The sequence below is a fragment of the Gallinula chloropus genome, assembly GCF_964237585.1.
Source record: "Gallinula chloropus genome assembly, chromosome: 7".
NCBI classification, from domain to species: Eukaryota; Metazoa; Chordata; class Aves; order Gruiformes; family Rallidae; genus Gallinula; species Gallinula chloropus.
Window position 1 is genome coordinate 7,684,998 of NC_140092.1, and position 21,068 is coordinate 7,706,065.

Below are 21,068 nucleotides of genomic sequence, written 5' to 3' on the forward strand. Positions count from 1 at the left end.
TGCGGCCCTGCACATGCAAAGTGTTACAAGTTTACACACTAGAATTGTCTAAAAATCTCAAAGCCTGCAGATGAAGGAAGAAGGTATTTTTCAGCAAAAGAGCAGAAAATGTATCAGAAGTTATCTTTGTGAAAAGGGGCTAGGAGGCATTGCTGGAGTTCAGATCACGTTATTGGCCAACATAGGAAAAACACCAAGAGCATGAGAAAAACCTGCAGCAGCTAATCAAAGTGAAATTATTTTAGAGGGACTTCAAAGTAGATGGTACAAACAAAATGAGGTATCTGGTGGAAAGGAGGTTTTGATGTTATTAAAGGCAAAGCGAATGCAGTCTGAAAAATATCTTAAAAGATAGGCTTAAAAGAGATGTGAAACACTGGCCCATGAAGCAGCCTCAAAAAACTAATTCAGATAAATCCTGTCTCTTGAAATATTTGGAATGTAGTTGAACAAAGCACTAGAAATTAAGTCTGGGAAAACTAACCTGGGAATAGTTAGATAGTTCAAAAGATTTTTTTTTCTCATTAATACAGATTAAAAAAATTCTCAGACAAACATATTTAAGTTGCTTTGCTTTTTTCTTTTCCTTTTCTCTAAATACTTCTAGAAGAAACAATAACAGAAGATGGTGAGGGGACAGGAGAGCAGCTTTTTTTCCTCCCATAGTTAGAACCCCCCTCAAGAGGGAAATGAATTCACAGAGATTGAACTTTAAGCAAAGTAGTGTCCATTAGGTGCTGGTAAAATTTCCAAGGGTTATTTCTCCAACAGATTAAAAGGGAAAAAATCCCCATGTCTTTGTAATCTATTATAGACAGACAGTTCTCAGAGCAGCTCTTTGAACAGGCATCTTTTGGACAGCTATATTGTCAGAAATTGGGCTGCTGCTTTTTGACACCTCTTTTTGAAAGTAGATGAATGACAGAAGCATTTATTTTCCTTTGTATAGATTTATCATTCAACACCTCAACACATCAAATGGAAGCTTTGAGGAATTTTTTTTAGCAAATCAGTGCATGTATGAGATAATTGCATTGACTACAGAAGAGATACCTACTTTGCCTCTTTTGATCAGGAAATTATATTATTCCCCCACCTCTGTGTTTCTCTTGAGCTTTGCTGATTGCCTACTATAAAAGACAGTTTGTCAAAGGAATGGGAGGATGATTGGCAGTATGGTGCCTTAAACTCCTCACAAAGGATGAGAGTTGGTTTTATTCTACCTTTACACCTATCACTTTAGGGTCTGGCCAGGCCTATGATATAATGGAATAAATCCAGACCATTCCCACCTTTTTTCTGAAAAACTGCTGAAGAAGCTGTTAATTACCAAGCAATGTGCAGAGATGGGAAGATGGGAAGATGAGCAGAGGCAGGCTGCAGTGGAAGAGACAGGCAAAAGAAAGTTTTGAACCCATGTGTGTTGGATGCTTGGTCATCAGTAGTGTCAACCAAATAGGCTCAGAGGAAATCTGTTCTGGGGTGATCTGTGCAGATGAAATCATAGATGTGAGACTTATGGGAAAATCCACATCACAACATCTCATATCAAACATAAAACATACTCAGCATAGATAAGAATGTGTCATTTCTTTCCTTCTGCTAGGCAGGGGAGACCCCTCCAGTTGAAAATCCTTTTACAAAAGTTTAGTGGCCAGTTTACCAGCTACTCATAGACAAGAGAATTGTATTTTTCTTCATGCCACTTACCCCATAATAGAGCATCAATTAATTTTCTCAGAGAGAGAAGACAGTTCCTCAAACCACTCAGAAACATGCAATTTTTTACTCAAACGAATTTTCACTTCCTTAATTAATTGAAATATTTTGCTAATTTTCCTAAAATTTTAATATTATTCTATGTATTTATTTTAATTAATGACTTATTAATACTGTACTGATAAACACAGAACTTCCAAGCTAACATAGATCTGGGTATGCCAGAAAATACAAAAATTGACTCAATCAGGAATTTTCCCCCATTTGAACATAATTCATGCTCCATAATTATGCTGTATCTATTTAAAGTAGAACACATACAAAGTACAGGACAAAGTGTACCTAAAACACATTTAAAGCTGAGAGAATTTAATATAATTTTTTTGTTCTATAAGAGCTTCCTTGAGTAAAATGAAGATTAATTATTACATTAGTGAAATCTTTCCTACTTCTTCAGAGAACTGAAAGACCCAGTATATTAATATATAGACACATAAAGATACTCAGTAATATTGAAACTCCAAAATACAAGCTGGTGTGGGTTTGGGTTTTGTAAATTATTTTTTTATTTATTACACTGCTTGAAACTAGACCTATGAAAAATGTAATTCTAAGGCCAGAATTAATATTATTTTCATCTGTGGGATATTATCCCTAATATATATATTACAATACTCATTACACATATGAATGTAATAACCTCTAGATTAATGGATTCTCACTTATTTTCTCTACTGAATAACCTGTGTTCAATTCAATTACATTGAAAACCACTAGTGTTTTTAATTTCAATTATCACTTCTACTTTTTTTGTTATCAGGAAAGAGAGACCTATTAATTTAATCCTTCTATTGAAACTGAATTAGTTCTTGGGTTAGTTTTTTTCTGATAAGGTTTCTCATCTTGGCTTTCTCAGGACTAGGCTATTTAAAAAAAATCTTTCACAGGATCTTTTCTTTATTGAAACAGTTCTTGTCTTACATTTAAAAAAATAATTTATGTGCAGTCATATAGAAAGATGCCATAGCCAAACAATGGTCAAAGATTAAATACATTGACCAAAGGTATACCTCAGGTCAGACTTATATGATGACTTCAAGGGGGCTGAAATTTCTTCCTAAAACAGCTTGCTATCGTTTTCAGTCATTGCAGAATTAAACCTTTTAGATCAGAACATAAAATAACAAACTCTAGTCTTGTCTACTTAAATATACTTTTGAGCCTTGGGAGCTAATAATGGAGGTGAAGAAATATTTTCTCTATTGTTTGTAGAAGCTCAATGGAATGAAAGAAACAGGGAGTAATACAAAAGGAAGCGGGTTCTTTTTCCTGAAATCGTTAGGGATGGTTATCTCAGAAAGTCTTTTATCCCAGTCCCTACTCTAAAGCCTTCCTAAGTATGTGCCTATTTATGCCTACAGGTGTAAAGCATAAGTGGCTTTTGATGGAGGACCTAGAATGCAGAAAACATCCCCAAGTGGAGAGCTCTAATTACTGTGTCTAAAGGGACAACCTTCTTTTTGGTTTTTCCTCCCTGATCTAAAGTGCAGTGGTATTACTTCATCTGCAGTCTCACAGTAACACCTTGGGCTGTCACATTATCATTTCTGACACAGAACCCGTAGACTCTTTTTATAACTCAGTGGCAACAGTCTGAGCTTCTAGGAATGTAGTCTAGAAGTCAGAGGAATTGACAGCATCAGTCTCCATTGACATCCACTGATGATATAAATGCAAGAACTCCTTTCAAGCCTTGTATCATCAGGTAGGTAAAACTCAAAGCTTTTTGTTTCTATTTAGCCACCTGTAGAAGGCTTACAGTAATGCCTCCCAATGACACAACAAAGATGTACAAGATTTTGAGCCTCTAACTGAAAGATGCTCTAACAAACAAAAGCCTCTTTCCACCCCGTATTTTCTGTGGCAGCTTCAGAGGAAAACAAGCCGAAATAAAGGAACTGGCACACATCCAGCATGTGCAGCTTCACACAGTAAATAACAATCAACATTTTGGCTGCTTCCCCGATGCAGTGGGCAAGGTGCCAGCAACGCTTTTAATCAGCACCACTCTTTGTTTAGCAATGCCCACTAACTAGTGTAATTTTTAGTTGCCTATTATTAGCACTGGCAGTAAAACAACAGTAAACAACATGACTAAAGATTTGAACTTAAAAGTTCCCCCCCAAAATCTGACACACCAAACTTTATGGATGAGTCCCTGGCATCTGAAAGGTGCTTAGCGCTTCTGCTGTTGCTTGTCACTACAGGAGGCCATTTCACAATCCAGACTTCACAAATAGGCAGAAGCTATAATTAAATTAAATGTAGCAGAACCCGTGCTTCAAATACGGAGTGGTGCAGCTTGCTGTAAACGTTTTGGCAAAGACAAGGTGCTCAACCTCTTGGGAGAAGCTATATTTAGGCGAGCACAGTTTCTGTGACTTGATTTTCACAAGTTCCTGTGTGAGTGCTTTTGATCACATCCTTTCTGACTGAAAGCTCAGGTGAGAGGAGGAGAACAGCTCCTTGCTGGCAAGGAGCATTTCTTTCCATGATCTATCAGCAATCCTGTCAGACTGGGGAAGTTGTACTCGACTGGAGGCTGGCAGATGTTACAGACATATATAAGAAAGGTCGGAAGGAGGATCTGGGGAACTACAGGCCTTTCAGTCTGACCTCAGTCCCGGGGAAGATCACAAAGAGGGTCATCTTGGGAGATATCATGCAGCACATGGCTGATGGCCAGGGGATCAGGCCTAGTCAACATGGATTTACAAAAGATAATGGATGTTGATACTAAGTATCAGCACCAAATCAAATTTTAATTTTAATAATGAAATAAGAACACTGTGAGATTTGCATTTCTGAGACACATGTATGCATGAAAGGCACGGCCTGGAAGTGTGCCTTAACTCACATTATTTCAGTATTTTTCAGAGCGATAGTTCTTTGTTTCTTTCTAAGACTTGCAAACAGATCAATATTTGGTTAGCGTTAACTACAATGAAAAGCACTGAGGAATTTCAGATCTTACAGAATCCTGACAGCTTACAGAAATGGCAAATAGCAAAAAAGTCAATTGGGACTGGGATAGAAACTGAAAGTCAAACATTGTACTCATTATTTATATTTTATATAGTAATACATTTATCCTTTAACAAAGGTTTTTGCTTTCTCCACTAATAACAATACTGTCTCTCGGGAGAAGGGCCTCAGCATTGCAAACATACGAACAGACGTGCCTACCTGCATAAATGTTTATAAAACCGAGCCTGAAGTTATCATAAATAGGACCTGATCCACCAAGTACAATGGTGAAAATCAGAATCAATTGAGGAAATGATGTGTACAAGGCTGTTGTTAGAGAGAGATGCGCTCCATGGCAAGAAGTGCTTCTTCCATGTCCACACAGTGAAGGCAATGCCCTTCATCCTGGAGGCTTTGTGACATTCAATGTCTGTCCCAGGCTCCTCTCTCCATTTATCAAAACTTGACTGTCACAGCTGTGCTCATCTAGTCTGCCAGCACACCACACTGACATCTCCTCTATTCTGTTGCCCAAAGGGCTCCCCAGAGTATGGTCCATGATACAGAGAAGACAATTTGTGGATAAAGCCCTGCTGTTTCTGGTGATTATGGAAGAGTCAGAGTGGGCATTATAGCAATGCTTTGGGCCATAAATCTAAATGCCTTTGAGAAGTTGTGAGCTGTTCCATAAGACGGGAAGATGTACCATTGCTACTTTAAAGTGAGATTCTGCTTCTAGAATTCAGTTAGAGACACAAGAAAAGCATCAGAATGGAATTTGAAGTTTAGTCAGGAATATGAACTGAAAACTTATTTAGTGCAGCAAAACGTATAAGTAAACTACATAAATCTCCTTTAGACTGTTCCAAAGTTTTCCTTGTCTCATGTATTGGTAATCAATACATGGCTTTTGGCAGCATATCTAAAATTTGCAGCATAAATCAAATCACTGGAACTGAATATTGAGATAAATCGAAATAAATATTGATTGGTATTTGCTGGCATTTCTTTTTAAACATGAAGAGCATAGAGAAAAAAAAACTAAGCAGAAGACATATCCCAGTTAAAACAGATAACAAGAAAGGAAAAAGATAACTAGAGAATCAGACACATCTGAACAAGACTTATCTATCATACCGGGTAGGAAAAGAAGGAGATTTCATTTCTTGTAGTGCTATCATTCCTTATGGAGATTCACTGAGGATGAAATTGCCAGGCATAAAAACTTCTTGCCAAACCTGCTAAGTTTATGGCACATAAAATTTGTCTTTGTTCAATAACTGCAGCTTGTGATTATGAAATAAGAAAATACGGCCATTATAACTTGGGCTCCATTACAGGGACTGGTACTACATCTCTGTTTAGTGAAGCAGATGCTACATGACTTTATTTATTTTCAACACTATGGGAAGTGCAGTGGATTTTTGGAAATCAGATACAGTGTTATTATTTGAACAAGTCTGAGGGGTGATAATGAGACAAATCTAGAGAATTATACTACTTAGAGATAAGAAACAAAACCAAAAATTGATGCCTGTGCATAAGCTTCCAGCCTGTTTATGGGCTGTTAAGAGTCAAGAAAGTAACATTAATAGAAAAGGGACTGCTTTCAGTCTTAGGATCCTAACTAGACCTAACTTCACTGGGAAATAAGAGCAGAAAACGTCTCTGAGTTCCCTGAGATTTCCCAAAACTGCTGCTCCTGGGAACTCTGAATGCAGAAGGCAATGACCAAATGAGGAAAGGCTTCTTGTTTGCAGAGCAAGCCTGAAACCTTCAGTTTCAGGCCCTCTGTTGAAGAACTGAGAGCTCTGAGGAGGCCCAGTATGCTCCCTTATGAACGGAGGCAGTACCTTGATTGGAATGCACACTCTTTCATGCCCTATGTATATAGGAGGAAATAAAAATATATAAAAAATAAAATAATAACAATAAAATAATCTATGGGGTAGTTAAAAATGTATGAACAAAATTTCTATTACTTTCTGGTGTCAAGTTGAATCTAATTTTGCATCTGCTTTCATATTACAGTTCTCTGCTGTTTTCTGTTGTGTCACTCTTTCTCACCTCACTCTGGAGGAAGGCAACAACCATTACCTGTTTTAAAACTCTTTTAATAGTAATGAATCACCCATTGTACTGGATGACATAGAGGTACACTGAAAAAGAGCTTTTGCCCTAAAAACTTAGGAAAGAGGTGAGACTTAACTGTCCAGCTGGGTAATATGGAACTTGGATCTCCTCCCTATTCCTGATACTTTTCATGAGACCACAGTGGAGCTGGTCACAGTGTCAGAGATATATAAAGGGGGTAAGTAAATTACTGTTAGAAATACCACTTAGAGTACTAGAAACTTTTTTCAGACATGAGGTTGCTCTAACTTCCACTTGATGGATACAGAACTTAATCATGAAGAGGTAAATGATCTTGCTCAAATATACTGCCCACAGAACACACTTTTCACTCGTAACACTGAGGAATTCAGTGCTCATTTTTCTCTCCTGTAAGGATGAACTTTGCTACCTCCAGCTCCTGGGAAAGTTCAGTTTCCCACAGCCACCAGCCCTCCTACTAGTGCTCCCCACTTTGTTCCCAGGACGTGTTTGAGGAGGCTTTGATCAAAGGCTGAGAAGCAATCTCTCAGATAGCCAGGAACACTCTAAAAGGTTTTTGGCTGTCAGACCAGAGACATTAAATTAGGCAGTTGTCAATGCAGGCTGCCGTGTAGGCAGCAGAGCACTGGTGTAATGCTCTCTTGAAACCCAGAAGGCTTTTTAGTGTGATAGTTAGGGCTTTTAAAGGTGTGTGACAGTTAATAAGCCAGTCAGAGAGCCAAAAGGCTGGAGTCTTTAGACTTCTCATTTCATGCTGTGTTTACTGAATCATGCTGTCTTCTGAGTTACTGGCTCCTATTTCTTCTGTTATACTCACCGTATCTAAGGTCCTTTAAGTATATTTCACAATGGAATTGATTGGGTTGAATAAATTCCCTACTTGAAAGTTAACATGAGGATCATTCACATAATCTGAGTGAAGAGAAGCTGTGAAAACGGCCAGCTGATCTAAAGAATATGCGCTCTGTTAGATACTGGATTTTAGACTTTTACTCAAAGGTAAATGCAGGTTGGCCCAAGACTTGCAATAAACTTCCATGACAAGCTTGACCTTGATGTTCTTACACTTGAGATTTGCTGTTCTATTTAGACATCTATCAGTGTTTATTTTTAGCACAGATGTAGATATAAATAAATTTTTAACTAGAAATTAACTCTGTTGAAACCAAGAGGAAGACTTTTGACAGTTTCACTACTTTTTGACTAAACCTACACATCGCTGATTTTGTTTGAATTGATCAGAAATTTAAACAAAAAAAATCATAAAGATCCAAAATTACTTGGAAATTCCTGGGATCCCTATGTCTAGCACAAATAAAATCTTGTCTCTACAGTTCTTAAGTAATCAGGACCCAAATGGTTGAACTGGACCCGACAGAAATATGACCAGAAGATTAATTTATCCCCCCAGTCTCATTTAGTAGGCTTAGGACACCCACCTGGAAATATGCATGTCCACTTTGTGCATCTGAATTGCTGTGTAACAGGGAGATAATTTAGTACAGGATTGAAGTAGGAATTACCATGTTTTATACAAACACCATTTCAAAGTAAGAAAAACAGCAGCAAGAAACGGAAGTAGAGGGATTTCTGATCATTATTTTCTCACTTGATGAATTGGCTCACCAAAACATTTTATGCTAAGCAGTGTGTTCTAATGTGCAATATTTATAGCAGTTACAATTCCAATTTCACCTTGCAAAGTAAAGCAGACAGGTGGGAGAAAGGAGAATAAGAGGCTTCTACTCAGTACATTTTAAAATTACAACATCATAAAACTACATGCATTGCACCAAATCTTACTTCTCTAATGTTAGTGATTACCAAGAAGCAGAAAGCCAACAATTTCATGTAACTCAAGAACCGAGCTTTGTGATGCTTAGTCCAGATGCAGCAAAGAAATAGCTGCAGTGAGGGCAGTGAGGTCTAACCAAAGATGATATTTTGCTGCTCATATTCTAGTACATAAACATAAAATACATAATTTTTGACACAGATGAAAGCTCTTTGGTAGAAAACCAGTAGATGAGTTACACTTCGCAGCTGGTTGACAGCGCAGAAGGTATATACCATGCATCAAGTGTCAACTTGGCATGACTGATGGCTTGCCTAACCACAAGCCCTGCTGAGAGCACACCAGAGCACAGGACAGGCTACTGCCAGTTTCAAAGAGGGGCAGACAAGCACACAGTGCAATTCACCAAAATATAATACTGACTTATTTAGAATAAAGAACTCTAGAGGTATTTGGTGCTCTGCACTATTATTGATACTGGGTGCTTACAATCATGGTCATTTTATGTGCTGCTTTAATTATCCACTTGGCATCTACATTTTTCAGATATAATTCAGAAGTAAGTGATCACTGTTATGAAGACAGCCCTTGGTATGCTAGATGACAGTTTTTCCCTAGTGAACACAATGTGAAGTATCTCCATGAACAGCAGTAAGTCATGAGATGAATAGAAGTGGAGGGACTGAGTTCATTATTCACTTTCAAAAAGAAGATTTCAATCTCTGCGAGACTAATTGAAATGAGTATCTCTGCTAAACACACTGAAGTCTGTAAATTTGTGACGACTGACAACTATATGCTGAGACTGTCAAACCATACCCCCAAATTACTTCTACTCTCATATTTTGAAAAGTTTCAAATTTCTTGACTAGCTGCTGAAGAAAATACATAATGAATGTAATCATTATTTATTGCTCAGTTTCTTAAAAGATTTTCACATAGTCTGGCTTGAAATATGGGAAATGTCCCTGATAAGCCACTAGTAAATGACTGACAGTGCTTTGGAAACAAAATTCTGCCTTGACAAGGGTTGGGTTTTTTGAAAGTTTTTTTTCAGTCATCTAAAGTTGAGAAAACAATTCATAGGAAGCACAACTGGTAAATGGTGATTCAATTTTTAAGATGGAGGTTTCAGCTGTGTGCATTATATATGTCTCTAGCTAGAAAACGATGATTTACAGAAATCAGGCTGTTGACAGCAGGCATGGTATCCAGTTTCTAGGTTTACTTGCTTTAAGTTTCATTATGCTCTTTTCTATTGTTTAGGTTATTCAGTTAACCTTAATAGCAAGTCACAGGAGTTTTCTAACATGGGGAGATGTTAATTTTCAGTTTGAATTATTACTATTTGATTTCCTAGTAAGACTGGGGGTTAGACTAGATGACCTTTAGAGGTCTGTTCCAACCCCTAACATTCTGTGATTCAGAATGTCTTTTTTTCTTTTTTTTTTCCATTTTTGCATTTCTCTGCTACAGATATAACATGATTATATTATATGCATGAGGCACAACCCATTCGTGTGTCATCACGGCATCTATTTGAAAAGACAAGTTGCCTGTGCTTCTTTGTATATGTGTCCAGTGTGCTGCTGTTCATACACTGAGGAGAGGGGTCAGCACGTCTATAAAAACTTTCAGCACAAAAGGCATGTGTCGTGCACTGTTACTCAGTAGATCAACCCATCCCCTGTTGATGCCCAGAGTCACAGGGGTCTAAAGGTTTCAGTGTTCGCCAGCAGAACTGGGTGGGAACCTATAACTGACCTACATTTTTTCTTCCAGTCTCTTTTCTGTTTTGTCAGGAAGAAAGTCTGTGTCTGTAAAGATCCTGCTACACTCTGTGTAACCCAAGGACCTCTATAGATACTCATCAGATCTTGAGGGAAAACCAACTGCACCGGCTATTGGTGAAATGGAAACTTCCTTGATGTCCTAGGACTCTGTGGGGGAGGGTGAAGCATATTTAAGCTCTGAGCTACCTCATCTGCAAGAACAAGCTTTGGAGGACTAATGTAAGGGGCAAAAGTATATTGAGGTTTTGAGGGGAATGGACTGCTGTGGGTAATACAGAAGCATTAGTTTCAAATAATGAGCTAATCCTTTACATTAAATTAATTATTTAATCTGAATGTGGGTAGTTCAGACCACAAACTGATGGAACTGTTCATTGGAAGAGACTTCTAGAGGTCATCTAGTCCAATTTACCAATTTACAGCTGGGAACGTAGGAACCCAAATGACATTAACCATACGTTTTTACTTCCTACGCATTAGATTGGAAATACAGTTAATTAGACAGAAACAAAAAAAAAAAAAAAAGGAATGTTCTCCTTGCTTTTTTCCCTTTTTTTTCTGTTTTGTAGGAAACTAACAGAAGAACAAACAAAAGGGAAGGAATTTTCCAGAAAAGGACAACGAGAATACTTTTATCATGCAAAACTCAAATCAATGAATGAGCTTTGCAACCTATAAAGCAAGCTTTCTTTAAACTGTCTGAGACTCACAAATGTAACATATGGTAATACAATGCTTCCATCAAACCATAACTGAAATAGAAAAATCTCTGAATACATTAGCATAGTTTGAGTTATGCACAAATGTATTGTTACATGGATGGGTAGTGTGATGGGGAAACCCATCTTTGACCTGTAACATTATCAGAGTTATTATCTGCCACTGTTTGCCTCATTTGCTAACAGCAATAGGGGAAAAAAAAGTGTCTTAGAAATTTTGTTTTCTCAACAAATGTCACAAGTATGGTGCTGCCTATTTAAAGCTACCGGGACATTTTTATGCCTCCGTAACTTAAATTTACACTTTCTCTGATATACAGCTGGGTAAAATCCCTTCACTTTTCCAGGGCAGTCTGTCTGCTTCCCAACACAGAGTTCTACAGAATTTTTGATGAGAATAACCAACCAAAATTAAAAGATCATTAACATTTAAGTTTAGCACAGGAGCATCCTTTGTGCAGCAAAAACACTATCTATTTTAAAAATGGAAATGTGCCATAGCTCAGGGACATTTCTAAACTGTGAGAGACCTATCAATGGACAAAGGAGAAAGAAAGACCACATGCAGAGTGCATGCTTGATAGTCTGCGCAATTTATTGTGAAGTACCACTTGTACTAGGCCTGCCACAGAGCCATTGGTTTGAAAGGTTAATGACTGCAGCAATCACAATTTCAATTTACAAGAAATGGGATGACAGGAAGCCAAATACAAAATGGAGAGGTCCCACCGTGATGGCAGCTGAGCAACAATTCATCAACATGAGTGCAGGAGTACTGTAAAACCAGAGTGCTGGGGACAACCTTTTGAGCCTGGGGAGGGCTTAAGATTTCCGTTAAACTCATTTTTCAAGGATAGCACAGAAGCTTAGAAATGGCTAAATTACTGAATAGAGGCATAAATTCTCCCTTGGTGCTTTTTCTTATAATAGTTTTTAGGTCATCTGAAGGTGCTTATTCCACTTCCTTATGCTTTCTCTAGTGTACCTCCTCTTGTTTTTTATATGTTGACCTTGACAACTACCAAACCAGCCAGTGTCACGATAGGCACTTAATACTCTTTGTCCTTTCCTGCAGTTATCCTTTTCCTCTTGCTTCCTAAAGGTTCAGCTACACTACAGTGTCATTGGAGACTCTCTAAAGTTTTCAGTCATGTACATATACACATTTAGCTGAGCCCCTTGCTCCTTCTGCTTGAATTACTTTTTGCTGGATTTGGCATGTAATTTGCCTATATGGATAATCAAATAAATGAAATTATCTTTAAAGATTTATGGGTTTATTTTTGTATAGGTAAAAACTACATAATAAAGCAAACTTTGTAAACACTGCCTACACTACAGGAATATAGGAATACTTGCTACTTTCTCATCTCAAGTCAGGCAGAAATATACGTAAGTAATTTGAAGCCATGAATAATAAATAACTGGGCATAAGCTGTGATAAGTTCAGATCTTCCCTATCTCAGAAGAGACATCTGAGAACTAGACAGGATTCAGGGAAATCAGCAAGCTGGAGTGGGTTACATATAGAGATTATATAGACATAAACTTTTCATTTAGAAGAAGAAGGGGCTAAATAGGAAATGTTTTGGAATGTCTTCAAGAACTCATGGTACTCAGTTCCTCATGGCAGAAATACTATAGCTATTTTATTAAAATAAAAGACAGCAGGTTTGTCATAGAAATTAATTATTTTTTACAGAAGACATAATGAAGGTATGAAGCTAATTTCCCACAGGATGCTGTGGATGTCAAAATACCCTGATAGGTTGAAAAAGTAATTATCAATGTTTATGAAAGATAATTTGATTAAAATATGTAAAATATGAAGATGCGGTTATAATTTTCAGCGCATGAATTTTTTCAGTAGCAGAGTGCCAGGTGACAGAACAGTACACTAGGGGAATTATTACCCTAAATTTTGCTCTTTCCTTTTACTGGACACTCTGGAAATCAAGTTACCGAGGTAGAGGGACTGAGTAGTGCTTTGCTTCTATTTCATTGATTACTATTATTTATTTTCTTTGTCACATCTGGGACCTATTTTATTTTGCCATGCTTGCAAAAAGACAGAACAAAAAACTGTACATACCAGAAAGGCTGTTGAAAATAGATGGAAAAGAACACACACATTACTTTATGGCCCACCTAAAGCATTAGGTATTACATACAGATACCTAAGTAGATCTTAAGATCTTCTGTGTTTCAGTTTGCACCTATTGCTTCTTGTCCTGTTACTGGGCACCACTGAAAAGAGCCTGGCTCCATCTTCTCTGGACTCTCCCTCCAGTTTTTGATATACATGGTACCATACACATTGATGAGATTCCCCCTAAGCCTTCTCTTCTCCAGGCTGCTAACTTCTGTCTCTCTCAGCCTTTTCTCACAGGAGAGATGCTCCAGTCCTGAGGAACACAGAACTGAACACAGAAGTCCAGGTGTGGCCTCACCAGTGCTGAGTAAAGGGAAAGAAACAGCCCTGTCCAGCTGCTGGCAATACTCTGACTAATGCAGCCCAGGATACAACCATTTGTCACCTTTGCCACCAGGGCACATTGCTGGCTCATGCTCAACTTGATGTCCACCAGGACCTCTGGGTCCTTTTTTGCAGAGTTGATTTCCAGCTGGGTGGCCCCCAGCATGTATTGGTGCACAAAGGACACAGGGGTGAAGATAGGACGGCCTTAAGCTGAATCAGAAAGAAGGGGAGCAAGAATAGAGGTGGCTTGGGCCAGGCAGAATTGGATAAGCAAGCACTGTCAGGAGGAGACCATTTAAGCACAGACTACAGGAGGCACTGTAAGGCTGTCCTGTGTCAGATCCCACCAAAGCTGCTCAAGCTGTATTTAACAAAAGCTAGATATGTGACAGGAAAGTTGAACTAATCCACACAGGCAAGCTGTTCCTAGAGCTGAGGCAAACCTGTCCTACCCAGTCTCTGAAGTGATGAGGGAACTGTGGTCTTGGACCTAATTTTGCAGTAGAAACTGGTAAATATGGGAAACAAAACAAACCTCAACTCAATTCAAAGTTTTGAAAACATTCATCATATCTGAACTTTAATGCTTGGGCTAAAGATTACTTCTTTAAACTGATATACTTTTATGACAGTCACCAGCCTTGAACATGCTTTACAGCATTTTTGAAAGTAATTGATAATTTTGCAATTATATTAAACACAAAGCCCCTGAAGTTCCTGCTCATTAGCTCTACATAGTAAAAAATATTTATACATGCATGTCTTGAATTACCATCTACTGATAAGGAAATAAAACAGCTGAATAAAGATGTATTACCACGTATTATCATCGACGCTCCTTTGATGTCAGTAGAACTTATGTCTTATGACACAAAAACATATGAACAGTCCCTCTTTTCAAAAAAGTGCAAAATGGTAACCAATTAAAACAGTTCCTTATAACCTATTCACTTTTTTCCATACCTCATTTTATGCAGAGAATTATCAAGGTCATTCATACCTGAGACTCTAATTATTATTAGAGAAACAGTCAGTAGTCTTATTTTATCCACTATACTTTGTACCTTTTTGCCTTAGATAATTAGGGACATTAGTTCATGGTTTGCAATACCTAGGGAATACTGTCATTAGCAGGGGAATGTTCACTGATACCCTGAGGAAATGAAAAGCTTTTAAGAGCAATCACTGTTAATCACTAACATGCCAACATTATGTACCTTCTGGAACTGAGGATGATATATAGACAAGACACATTAAGTGACTATGTATTTTAGTTGCATTTTAGGCATTTGACAGAAATGTAGTTTTAAAATGTCCCTTTGCATGGCTTGCTTTTGTTACAAAATGTATGATATTGAAGAATTCTGCAAGGTTTATGCTTCTAATTGTACAAGCTATTGAAAATATTCTCTCTGATTCCATAGTTGAGCTTCATGGTCCTTTTAGCATTATTATACCTTATTACACAATTTCATTTGCGTAGTAAATGCCAAGGGCAAGAAGAAGGCCCTTTTGTAAGGGTGAAAGAAAAACTAAATCAAAAGTTAATAAATGCAATTAAATTTATCTTTACCTCCAGCTCAGCGGGAGCCTTAGCACCTGCACAGTTGCAGTATTCACAGCTGAGTACACAGTTTAACATTAGACACCGATTATTTGCAAGCAATTACTATTTTCAATATTTTTTAATATCAAGTATTTTCTATCCAGTGTTAATTGCATGTAATATCCTACAGAAGTGTTAATCACTTGAAAGATAGGAGAATAGAGAAAAAGAGAAAAAGAAAGAATAAAAAAATAAAGAAGAAAAAATAGCAGAATAAAAAAGCTGCTTTTAAGAAAGCAGCTTTTTATGTATATACTGTTAATAAAATCAGGGGCAACTGTTACTCTTGATATAGAGCCAGAAGGTAATACTACTTACTGAATTTTTTGTGTTCCTTACTTCTCTGCTATACTAAGTGTGGGTACCTCACGTGCCAACACCAAGCCCAGCACCACAGGACAGCAAGTACACACTTGAAAAGGAAGCAGACTGCACCCATGTAATTGGGGTCCTCAGTGGGGAGGACCTGGCAAGTAAAAACATTGGGCCTGCCACAGAGCACATGTATCAGACAAAAAATCACAACTAATGACTTCTTGTACAGAGATCCAAAACATTTATAGATTTGTGGAGCTAGAAAGCACTGAAGAAGTCATCTACTGCTGTTTACCTAATGAAAAACTCCTCTAGTGCAATTGAAGTCAATTATTTATTGTGATAGCTACTTTGGACAGAAAACAATCAAAATCTTTTCTCTTAATGACCAAATTCTCCAGGACATAACATTCTCTCCCATTATTACACCTTCAGACAAACAACCTCACCATAACTATCAATCTGTTGTTGAACACAGTCCTACTAAGTTGCAATTATTCTCTTCTGGACAATTTCTAATTTGCCTGCTTCTTTTCATTAAATAGCACAATTGTTGCAGAGTGGTTGCATGACCAGACATGCAGTATTTAGCTACTGAATCCCATGAACTCCACCACCAGTCATTCTTATCCTGCTGAGATTGCACTGGCCTATCCTTTAAACAAATGATAAATTCAAAAATGAATTGCTTACATTCTTGAAACCTCTATATAAGATCTGAAGTTCCTTCTTTGTGAATTTACTCTGTGCTTCCAGCAGTTCAAGAGCTTCAGGTCGATGTCGTACTGTGGCCATTTCCATTTCATCTTCTACAGTGTCTGCACAATACAAGAGACAGAGAAGGAGAGATCAACAGGAAATAAAAAGATGTAGAAATATCTAATCCTTGCAGGGAAAAAAAAAGGTAATAGAAAGTTAAATAACATTCTCATAGTTCTCTCAGAAAACAGCTTTTGCAACTTTAAAGACAAATAATGTGTACATTTTTAACACTAGAGAAAGAGTATCTATCTGCTTCTGTGACTGCACAGAACAGAGAACAGCAGTGACAATCCAGAAGTCTGGATATTATCACATCAGTACAAACAGCAATAAACTTGAAAGCAAACATTCTGCAGGGGCATGCATGACACATTCAGTATGACTTTTCTGTTTCTATGACTATCTGACCAAAGAAAACAATTTCATAAAGCTTTAGTAGCTCTGACGACTGGAAATTTTCCCTTGGTTAGTAAATGGATGTAAATTTATTTTAACAGACTGGGATTTTCAGTGTTCTCCTTTCATTGTGAAGTTGTGCCTTGGAAAGTGTGTAAGATTGATGTTGCACTTTCAACAGCAGACCGTACTTTGAGTATGGTATAACAAACCCTTCAGGACAAACATGACTATGTGGGGAACATGATGATTTTAGTGACCTCATCATTAGGTAAGAATGTGGATATGCACATTCAAGGCTCACAGCTGAGTGCAGACTTAAAAGAATGAGATAGCATACTCTTTTTTTTTTTTCTTTTCCTCCCAAGGTAGAGTATTTAATGTGAAAGTTCAATAAAATAGCTAAAGCTAATTACAGTATGCATATTTTATTTAGCATTCCAGTCATATACCTGATGAAAAAAATGAATGTGTACATCCATTTTTAAGTACTCCCATCATTAAACATAGGTTATGCAGTACTCCAGACTAATGTAATCAAATCACTGTCTTATTCTGCTTTAAGAGTTATACCAATTATAGAACTTGAAAGAACATTCCTAATTGTCACTTCTACTATGCTGAAGATAATAAATATTTTATTTCATCTGTGTGGGACTCTGCATTCTTAAAATAAAGTTTTATTCAGTTCAATTTTCATAAGATCACATTAGGATACTCTATTAAAACAGTATTATGTTTACATCACATATTTTTGTTCTGTTACAATGGAATAATAATAACTTTCAGCTGCTTGGGAGAAATCTGTAGTTCAGCTAAACAAAAGATGGGCAACCTTTAAATAGTTATGACCAAAATTTATAAACTATTTGGATAAATCTTCACAAAACTGTAGGGCCTTTTCTCTTCTGTCAGAGATGCTGCTCTTCACACTTATCTCAGGAAGGTAATCTCAGCACCACCTGCAGTCTCATCTCAGAATGTCCACTGTGTATGGGCTTATGGACAAATAATAATACGTTTCTCTTTCATTTTTTGTTACAGATTAGCTCATATAACTTGTAGACCAGCACCATCTCTGTGAAAGCTTGCAATCTAAATGCTCTTGACAAAACCCCTGCTGACACAACTTTACATTGTCCTTACAATGTTTGATAATAGTTTTAAAGGGCCAGTACTTGAAATCACAAGATTATAAGAAAATTTCAACTCTCCTCTTTAAAAAGACATGTTGAGGTGCCCAGAGGAATTCTTGAAAATCTTGCCCTTATAGATGAAATTGGAATAAAGTCATTCCAGAGTTAAGGTGTCTTTCTAATCTATGGAAGGTGAAGCAAAGCCCCATTTTTATTCCACGTAAGAACATTCAGGGTTTACTTTGCACAGTTTCTAAAGCATTTCCATCATGTTTTAAGGGCTTAGTCTTTTATATTCTTCATATAGTCACTACAGTCTCTGCAAAAATCTCACACTGTAGATATGCAGATTTTTTTTTTTTGTCAACAGCAAATCAACACTAGGTGCTTATACTAAATTGACAAAAAGAATCAACCTGAGAATAAATATTGTTGAAAAGTCACTTGTGCCAAGAGTTATATGGAATTTAAATAGCTATTGTTTAGACAGAAAGGGACTTAATGGGAAATGAGCTCTCTAAACATCTATTTGTGAAACATCTGGCTACCTAGAGAGACATCTACAAGCTATTCTAGAAGCTAAATGAATACACATAATAAATGTGAAGCCAGAGATAAAGGCCAAACAATGTGATGCTGAGCACAACGTTTGGTATATCCTTAGTAATAAACATTTTAATTGAGTTTCAGTGATTCAGTGAGAATGTAGAAGACTGCAGTGTGGTGACAATGTTGTCTTTCTGTTAATGAAAAGGCTCAGAATAACAGTCTTTCCACACTCTATTTCTGTAGCTTTTTATATATATAAATAATAAAAAATAAAGATCACTATAAACTACCTTACAATGTGCCAACTACACTGATGAAAATATTATAACATTCATGAGCCATTTGTAGGCTTTTAATTTTTTTCTTCATACAGCTACTATTATCCAATCTGGAAAAAATTCTATACTTTAAAATACGCTGTAAAAATCTGTGAAAATACATCTATTTCTAAACATTAGTGATTTCTACGGCATTTCAGTGTTCTAGTTTCTTAAGCCCAAGAAAATTAAGGGTTTAATAGTTTTGTGTTTGTGGTACTGTTTTTTCTTCATAAAAGGCTAACACAAAAATATTGTATTCACTCAATATATTACAATATTCTTACATTGATTTCATTAATGAGTAGCTTTCTTCTAGCTAAATAGTAAAGACATTCGTTGTGTATTTGCCATGGAAGCTATGATTTGAAACTTTCAATGTTCATTAAAGAAGAAAATGGTGATAGTGATGCAAAAAGTGGACACAGTCTTCAAATAACGGCAGTCTGAGGAGCGTGTCCAAAGTTCTTATCTGTAAAAATTGTGCATATCCGTTTTCCTGCACAAACCCCAAATAATACCTCCCCTATCTATATAACAACTGCATGCACAAATGATTTTCTTTTCCAAACCCATTCCTGAGCCTAGTTTGTGCATTTAAACATTTGGCCAAGGAAGGATGGATTTAAGTTTAGGCCTACGGGGCTAAAGCACACAAGTAAGAAAATGTGTTCCTTGATGTCTTTGTTCAAAGGGAATGCTGAAATAACATCTTATTCATGCAAGTAACCTTTTTTTTCTGCACATATTGATAGAATTTAAGCACAAAAATGCAAATTCAGGCTATGTGTATTTCAGTAAATTACTTGTTTCCAAAATATTCCCCTTAAAGTTTCTAAGGAGTTCACATTATGTGGTTGCTATTGTAGGCAGTGCTGGCTTCATTACAAGTGCAATACAACATTGCTTCTTTTATGCCAGCAGAAATAAAATAGCAGATTGTGTCAAAATAGGGTAATAACTGTGTATCTACAATGATACTCTTATTTAATACAAAATTTTTCTTTAATATGGCATTCTTACCTAATATAACATTTTGTTATTGATGAAACTACAGAGAAAATTGCTGAATACATCTTTTTTTACTATTTGGTTCTCAAATACGGAATATTTAATGCAAGTTTTATTTCAACTTCTCTTCTGGTTTATGAAACAAACACTATCAGCAAGAAAATAAAAGCTTTGCATGGTTAAGGTTATTAGGAATGAATGTCTCTAAACATTTTTGTGTTACCCACGCAGCCAAAACGTTTGCATAGAAATATTTAAGGAATAAGGATGTGTTGCTCTCCAACCAACTTCAGACATACAGATAAAACCTTTTATTCCTTCTATTGTGTTTTTTTTTATATTCTATTCCCCATCCCCAGAAGTGTGCAAGCTCAGATTGGATGGGGCTTTGAGCAACCTGATCTTGGGAAAGATGTTCCTGCCCATGGCAGAGGGGTAGGAAAAGATGATTTTAAAGGTCTCTTCCAACACAAACCATTCTTGAATTTAAAAATTCCTTTAATATGCTATGTCTATATTGATCAGGTCACATAGCTGAAAACAACTTCTATATAAGGAATTGCTATCAGGTAACATGACAGTAACTGACCTTTTCACGTTACTTTGTTTTCAAGTAAAACACATCAGCTGAAGCCACCGTGAAAAAGTCACTTTGCTTCCACATTTTTAGTCCTTTTTGTCTCTGAGAAATCAAATACTTCGAAAGGAAAGCAATTACTACATCCTTCTCTACAGAACAGCATATGAAAGACTGAACTGGTGTAGAAAAAGCAAGCCTAAATCCATACTGCTGAAGTCTAGGCACTTAATAGGGGCCTGTGTTCATAACAAAGTTGCCTCAGGTTGTCCTGTAATTGTTGGACACGGGGAATCTCAGAGGAGGATGTTTTTTTTACCTTAGACTGATAGGTATGCTTTATGAGAAGAGTATACAGGAAGCGCAGGGACCAGTCAGCATCCTCTTTTATGTGCTTAGATTAGTGCCCAGAATTATGTCATATTATTCTAGACTAAATTTGGTCCACAGCCATATTTTAAAATCAGATATAGTACCCAATTTAGATAGAAAGACATTAGTGTTACTGATATAATATCTAGGGGAGGGGTTGGGGTGGGGAGGTGGGATGTACGTATCTATGTACGGATCCCTTCCTCCGACCACCCCTCCCCAGTTTTTGTCTGTTAGCTATCCTGGAAAGATTTTATTTCCTCAAAACATATCAAGACAGTAAAGGCAGTGTCAGTGTACTTTTCCTTTATGTCTACTTCTTTTTTTTTTTGTTTTTAATTTTTAATCTCATTATTATTTGTCTTTCAGACACATACTTG

At 36.9% G+C, this 21,068-nt stretch overlaps 1 protein-coding gene across 8 annotated transcripts in view; it reads right to left on the reverse strand.

Moving 5' to 3' along the window:
• KCNIP4 (potassium voltage-gated channel interacting protein 4) overlaps window positions 1–21,068 on the reverse strand; it is a gene marked incomplete at both ends in the record, with an annotated part of 400,855 nt that overhangs the window by 22,951 nt on the left and 356,836 nt on the right. For 7 of the 8 annotated variants that reach the window (XM_084266836.1, XM_084266831.1, XM_084266835.1 and 4 more), the window contains one exon: window positions 16,262–16,386. In XM_084266836.1, the coding sequence (XP_084122962.1) occupies window positions 16,262–16,386 (125 nt within the window). The remainder of the gene's footprint in view (window positions 1–16,261; window positions 16,387–21,068) is intronic. The other variant, XM_084266832.1, reaches the window with a different exon arrangement.